The following is a 7,763-nucleotide window of genomic DNA, read 5'->3' as shown; positions in this document are numbered from 1 at the left end:
CGTTCTCTCCCAAATTCACCTTCACTGGGCTTCTGTCTCCCAAAATATACTGTCTGAATCCCGTGAGAACTCAAGGGGAACTTAGGCAGCAGGATACGCCCTATTCCCAGCAGGAATAATCTTAAACCTTAAACCTGGAACCTAAACTGGGAACGCCCTAAACACGATTATGTTAAACCGGGAACACCCTAATCCGCCCAGGTCCTTGAGCAAGGTCAACTACATTCAATGTCACTGCAACATGGGGTACGCTGGCAAGGAAATTGTCATACCTACTTGGCTAATGGCTCCCAGCAGGAGATAGCAAGCTCTTAAGAATCTCCTTCTACATACTGACGTGACTAATGTGGAGTCCTGGTTGTGGGTGGAGAGAACAGTTTAAAACGTATTTTCCTGGCTGGAATCCACCTTCTGACATCTGTGGAAAGAGGCTGGGAGCAGAAGGTAAGGGGCTGATTCTGCAAGTGAGAACCTGGCATGAGGACGTTGCTCCTGGCTGCCCTTTGGTCTCACCCTACCTGCTTTCAAGAATGATCCTTTAGAAGAACCGAAGGCTCAAGAGCAAGTGAATCAAGATGTTGGTGGTTTTAGTGATATATTTTTTAATCACTATGTGAGACTGAAAGAATGTCTGAAATAATCTAAGGATAGGAGAATTGGGCCATCTAAGGAAACACAGAAAACTGCCAGCTACAAGCTATTAACTTAGCTTAGACTACAAAGGCTTTATTTTCCTGAATTAGCAATGTGTTTGGAGGGTGCCTCTGGGACTTCCTCTTATATTAAGCAATCACTGTGGCCTGTGCTGAGGATCGGTTGAAGGCTACAAACTCAGGAAAGAGATGTAAAAGTAAAAAAGAAGCCCAAACCCCTTGGTGGAGGTTTTAGGAAAACAAATGAGATAACTCCTGGTGGGAGATGATCTAGGTCAGTGGGTCCCTTGGCTCTATTTCTGAGCACAGGACAGAATCCCAGGGACTAGTTTGGCCTGGGACCTTTATAGGACACAAGAATGAATGAGGCACTTTTGTAAAAAGCAGACCTTTCTTCTCCAAAGACAGATCGTGAACCAGTTGCCAATTCTGCCTCTCTAAGCACTTTCCTCTTACCTGGGAAAATTTGAGCAACAAGAATGAGGCCAGCAAAAATTAAGGACAACATTCTCATGGCTTCAGACACCTGTGGAGAGATGAAGAGGGAGGTGCAGTAGCTGGAGTCCAGCTCTTCAGTCAAGGGAAGTTGGCAAAGATTCACTCTACTGCTCTGAACTGGCTTTAAGTCAGCCTTGGTCTGAAATGCTCATTAAGAACACACTGTTTTCATGCTCCAGTGAGTAGTGTGTGGGCTGACAGGTCAGACTTTGCCTAGTCACATTATGAGAGTGTAAGAAGGAACCTTGTCTGGAATACTCTATTCTGTGACTCTGTCTAGACTTCTCCCACATTTCCTTCAACCCCCATCTGGAGGACCACCAGTTATTCCATAAGACCTATGAACCCAACTCATTTTCTTCTCATTTTAAGATGGTACATATGACTTACTCTTCTTATTTTTACCTGTTAACTTTATTACAATTATTTGCCTGTATTCAGTGAAGAAATGAGGGGTTCACTTCCATATCTGCACAGACCTTGTGATGGGAAGCCCATCCCCTTACTTCTGCCCCTCCCATCCCCTTTCTCTCCTGCCCCAGCCCACTTCCCAGGGCCTTACCACTCCTCTTCTTTATGATCATTTTTCATTTATTTTTCTTTCATTATTGTTTAATTTTCAAGTATGAGAGAAAACACATGATACTTGTCTTTCTGTCTGGCTCATTTGATTAACATGCCATCTTCTAGTTCCATTCACTTTCCTTGTTTTTTATGGCTGGGGAATACTCCATTGTATATATATGTAGGATAGTCTCTTTCTCCATTCATCTCTCTTTCTCTCTCTCTTTTTAGTATGTTTATTTTACTTATTTGTTTTTATGTGGTGCTGAGGATAGAACCCAGTGCTTCACATGTGCTAGGCAGGCCCTCTACCACTGCACTACCACCCCATCCCTCTATTTATTCCTTGATAGGCACCAAGCCTGATTCCATATCTTGGCTATTGTGAAGAGAAGCACATTAAATACAGATATACATGTATCTCTTTTTTTCATGGTTGGGGGGTACCTGGGATTGAACTCAGGGACCCTCAACCACAGAGCTTCATCCCCAGCCCTATTTTGTTTTTTGTTTGTTTGTTTTGTTTTTTTGTGACTTGTAATGTTCTTTTATTTTTGTATATCTACATTTTCTATTTTTTATATTGTGAAACATTACTTTTATACTAAGGGAAAATTAATAATAATATTAATAGTAAGATAAAGCTTGTAAATATATAAAAATTCTTAGTTTTAATGGATTCCCCTATTAATTAATATTTAGGTTGTTTTAGTCCATCTGCTTCTGTTGGTTATTTCGGTTGTTGCAAACATACATTATTGCTGTAGAATTCTTTTTTCTAATTTTTCAGTGTTGTAAGGAGCAAAGAAGCAAAGAACATAAGTAATTGACAAAAAAGGGGGGGGGATTAATTATAACAACCAAACAAAAATGCTTACAAAGCACAGAGAGCTGAAAGCTACCTTGTGATACAGATGCAGCAAAGTTGTCAACATTCAAATAATCACTGCCCCAGCCATATTTTGTATTTTATTTAAAGACAGGGTTTCACTGTTGCTTAGTGAGTTCCTTAGTGCCTCTCTGTTGCTGAGTTGGCTTTGAACTCATGATCCTCCTTCCTCAGCACATTAAGTACAGATCTACATGTGCTGAGAGCCACAGCTGAGTCGGAATGGCCCCTGGCATTTTGCCAATAGTATTGGTTGAGAGGCAAGCCATTAAGATGATGCTGGATTGATTCGGTTGTATATTAGACCTTTACTGTCCACCTTGCCTGCTACTTTGGAGTTCTCCCACTACTTTGGAGTTCTCGTGGGGATTCCCGGAGAGTTCCCATTGGTTGGGGAAGTTCGGGAGGAGGGCTTTCTGGAAGAGGAATTTCCGGTTGGTGGTTCCTGGAGGAGCCGCATGGAGTTCAGGGGAGTTCCGGGGAGCGTGTGTGGAGTGTGCTGGTGGAGTTCAGAAATAAAGTTTGTTCCTGCTTCAGTGGCTCATGATTTGTGCCCAGCCAGACTGCAGCATTTGGTGGCCCGTATGGGGAACGCCTGAAGCTCAGAGGTAAGTGAAATTGCTCGCCCCTAAGGGAAGGCGAGAGAATGGGTGACCATTTCAAAAAACAATGTGTTCTTGTTTTGATTTGATTTGTTTTGGTTTCAAGCTGCCTACCCCTAGAACTTTCTCAGACAAACTGGGAAAAATGGTTGGCTCAAGGTTTGAAGTTGTTCGCCCCTGAGGAAGAGATAGAAATAGACCACAAATGCACATGTCGAGAAAATAGGAAAATTGATACAACGATTTTTTGTTCCGTTTTTGTTTCATTCTGCTTCAGTTTTGTTTTGTGTTATCTTGTTGGGTTGTGTTATCTTTATAGTAGATTAGTAATTAGTAAAAAACAAACTGAAAAAGTGTTAAGTAAATTGTTAGAGGTCCAGACTATGGTAGAAAACATGTTAGATCAAGCAAAAGAGAAGGTCTCTCGAGCTAGTCAGACAGAGGAAGAAAATTTAAAGGAAAAGGGGCTACTAGGGAAAAAGCTACAACAGGAGACTGCTACTAACACTGTTCTATCACCAGAGGGTGTAATTCAACCAACAGCTCCACCTATAGAGACAGCTGAGTGGCCCTCAACCCCCGTAGTTGATAGATGGATCCTGAGACAGGACCTCAAAGATTAGCATGCCCTGTACTTGAGCAGGCAGGAGGCCAGCGAATTCACCGTGCTTTAGATTTCAAAACAGTGAAGCAGTTAAAGGAGGCTGTAACAACCTATGGTCCCCAAGCACCCTTCACTGTAAGCATGGTCGAATCCATTACCAACTTGGACATGACGCCAGCAGATTGGGCTAGCATGTGTAAAGCTGTGCGAAATGGAGGACAATATTTGCTATGGAAGGTAGCCAATGAGGAATTTTGCACGGAGATGGCTAGGCGATATGCAGCAGCCAGTTATCCTCACAGAAATCTAGATATGTTGTTAGGAAAAGGACCTTATGAGGATCAGCAGCAACAAATTAGATATGATCCTGCTATATACTCACAAATTGCTGCAGATGCAGTTAGGGCATGAAAGACTTTACAAGGACATGGAGATTTACAAGGTCAATTATCTAAGGTAATACAGGGAGCTAATGAACCTTCACTGAATTTGTAGATAGTATTATTCAAACAGCTACCAGAGTTTTTGTGGATACAGAACAAGCAGTGCCATTAATAAAACAACTGGCTTATGAGCAAGCAAATCGTTGGTGCAGAGAGGTCATTAGACCATGGAGAAAGACATTTTAGATCAAGCAAAAGAGAAGGTCTCTCGAGCTAGTCAGAGGAAGAAAATTTAAAGGAAAAGGGGCTATTAGGGAAAAAGCTACAATAGGAGGCTGCTACTAACACCATTCTATCACCAGAGGGCGTAATTCAACCAACAGCTCCACCTATGGAGACAGCTGAGAAAATACATGTATCTCTTTTTTTTTTCATTGGGAGTGGATACCAGGAATTAAACTTATGGTCCCTCAGGCACCGAGACACATCCCCAGCCCTATTTCGTATTTTATTTAAAGACAGGGTTTCACTGAGTTGCTTAGCCTCTCTATTGCTGAGGCTGGATTTGAACTCATGATCCTCCTGCCTCAGACTCCCAAGCTCCTGGGATTACAGTTGTGCCCCCATCAGGGCCAAGTATCTCTTTTATATGCTGATTTTATTTCCTTCAGATGCACACCATGAAGTGGGAGAGGGGGATCACATGGTAGTCTCTGTTCTCTGTTTGGAGGGACCTGCATGCTGTTTTCCACTATGGCTACACTAACTTACATTCTCCCCAACAGTGTCTAAAGGATCCTTTTACTTCACATCATTACCAGGACACCCTTTTGTGTGTGTGTGTATGTGTGTGTGTGATGACAGCCTTTGTAACTGTAGTGAGATGGAGTCTCAAGGCAGGTTTTTTGTTTGTTTTAGAAACACCTTTATTTATCTGAATGCAGTCCTGAGAATCCAACCCAGTGCCTCACACATACTAGGCAAGCACTCTACCACTGAGCCACAATCTCAGCCCTCTCAGGGCAGTTTTGATTTGCATTTCACTGATGCAGTTTTTCATATATTTTTTATTGGCCATTTATATTTCTTGTTTTAAGAAGTGCTATTCAGATCACTTGCCCAATTTTTAATTGGATTGCTTCTTTGTTGTCATTTTATAAATTCCTATTGGATAAATACTTTGCAAAGATTTCCCTCCACTCTGTAGGTTTTTCTCTTCACTCTGCTTATTGTTTCCTTTGCTGTGCAGAAACTTTCATCTCCTAGAATACCATCTGGCAGTCTTGCTTCTTCTTCCTGTGCTTGGAGTAATGTGCAGGAAGTTGCGTCTGTTGTCTTGAAGTGTTTTCTGTTTTCTCATCATGGCTTCACTAAGACAAAGCCCTCCAGGGCTCCCAGGCACCCTTCCACCAAGAGCCTCCTGCAAGAGCAGATAAGCCACCATCTAGAAATTAATGGAGAAATTGCCAGAAAAGATGACAAGTTGCTGCCACTACTAACTGATCTGCAAAATGAAATCATTGATTCCAAAGATCCCCGTATCTCCCCTGCAGGTAAGAGATGCTGAAACGCAGAAAGAGCCAGGGGAGTGCAGAGTGCTAGAGGCTGGCATTTGATATGATGAGTGTTTAGAAGCTCCTGTGTGGCAGCATTTCCATGGTAGGAGTATGAACATTCTCTCAATTGTGAACTTCACCCAGAAATAGGGACTGCTGCTCAGGTAGCACAAGAATAGCATTCAGAACTAAAAGATGAAAACTCCCTTCTCAAGAATTTGTTCCTTTTAAGTTGAAATCTTCCCTCCTAAAGACAAGGAGCCATACCACCAAAATGAAGTCACAGAATTATTTTTCCTATGATCACTTCCTATCCTCATATCCTGTTTATTTCCTCATTTTAGTGTATTAAGTTACACAAATTATTGAGTATATAATGCTACCCTCTTTGAGAACACACTATTTATGGATCTCTATTGACTTCTCAGGATTGGCCAAAGAATTTACTCTTTTTCTCCTAAAGTAATTTGGTTTCCTTACGAGTATGTCAGCACATCTAATCAGCACATCTACAACTTACTATAAATGAGAGATATTGTGTTATTTTAGGCATATGACATAATCTTTTAAATTGGTCATGTGACCTGTATCTCACATTTAACATTTAAAGTTTTGCCTTCTAATTTAAGCGATTAGTTCGTTCTTGTCAAAGATAATAAGAAGAAGGGTTTTCCTGACTCTTTATGTCATTTTCCTATTAGGGAAAGAGAGTAGCATCCTAGCATTTCCGAGATGAAGTCAGACAGGCAACTGAGTACAAAGTCATTGAAAGTACATGTGGGGACTGTACTGTGAAAAGGCATTGGCAAGGATTTCTTTTGTTTTGAATTGGTTCTAAGTGTGGAATGGTGTCTTTAAAGGCAAAAGAAGTAATTGATTGATGATGTCTATGAAATGTGAGCAATCTCTGCCTTGACACATGTAAATTGTTAGGGCCAACGTTTTCAGAGAGGCAAGCAGCCCTGGGAACTATTTATAGAAATAACTTTTCTTTTGGTTTAATTTAGAAGTACAAGAAATTTTAAACAGATCAAAGAACCAGGATAAGGAAATTCAGTGATCAACTATATATGCTTTCCAACTTTCAGACTAGTTGAAAGAAGAAACATAGCAAGTGGAAGCCCAAAATGGGATCATTGAAAGGGAGCTGGGATCTGCTGCTCCTTAATGCAATAAGGCAGGAACGCGGCTTGTGTCTGTAGCAGGATCCAAGGGAGAGTGTGGAAATGGAGTTCAGCCTAATAGATTGCCCCAGGTGACATCGTGGGTAGATCATGTGACCTCTTGAGATTGAATTTCTACTATAAAATGAGTACAGTGCTGCCTTCAGTTGAAGGGTTACTGTGAAGATGAATGAAACAGAAAAGAGCAGTAGAAAACCAAGCAAATACGAATTTTTTTTTCAGTTGAGAACATGCCTGAGGTTACACAACCTAAACAACTGTATTTATGACACCCAGGATTGGAATTTAGGTTTTTAAAATCCTACTGTTTGTTTGTGTGTTTGTTTTTTTCTGGTTTTCCAACAAGAAGTTAATTTCAAAAAGAAGTATGTGGGAGTTGTGCAAAGGGGTTTGCCAGTGTGCTTCCAAGGAAGACAGGTGCCACCACCTCCCAGAGAGTCCCCTGGACGTGGTGAAGAGCCTAGCGTGGTGATGGAGTGTGGCATTTGCAGTAATGCTAAAAACAGAAAATGGACTCCACAGGAAACTTGTAGGCTTGTCTTCAAATGCAGTGCTATGTGAATAAACTATACCTCCTTTATTTATGGTTCAATACAGCAGTTTTTAAAATTCCTGCAAATCAGTCAAAATGATGCTTTTTTCTATAAAGATCCATACTTGAATCACTAGTATTATTATTTATGAGCCATCTTTCCTGTTGACAGCTAGGCTGTGTGGTTGGAAAACTGTAAATGTGGCTTCTATTACATGATGTCATGTGATGGTCAGTACCTCCCATATGATTGTAAAAAAGGAAAGACATGGAAAGAAGTTCTTCCCACGCCAAGCAA

General features: G+C 41.2%; 1 protein-coding gene across 1 annotated transcript in view; it reads right to left on the bottom strand.

Annotated features, from left to right (window-relative positions):
* The window catches only part of LOC125613245 (beta-defensin 13-like), a 5,726-nt gene extending 4,559 nt beyond the window's left edge, over positions 1-1,167 (bottom strand). The window contains exon 1 of the mRNA XM_048792819.1: positions 1,110-1,167. Coding sequence (XP_048648776.1) covers positions 1,110-1,167 — 58 coding nt within the window. The remainder of the gene's footprint in view (positions 1-1,109) is intronic.
* Positions 1,168-7,763: the final 6,596 nt, after the last annotated feature.

Source organism: Marmota marmota, unplaced genomic scaffold (assembly GCF_001458135.2).
Source record: "Marmota marmota marmota unplaced genomic scaffold, marMar, whole genome shotgun sequence".
Taxonomy (NCBI): Eukaryota; Metazoa; Chordata; class Mammalia; order Rodentia; family Sciuridae; genus Marmota; species Marmota marmota.
This window is presented reverse-complemented; position numbering and strand designations above follow the sequence as displayed.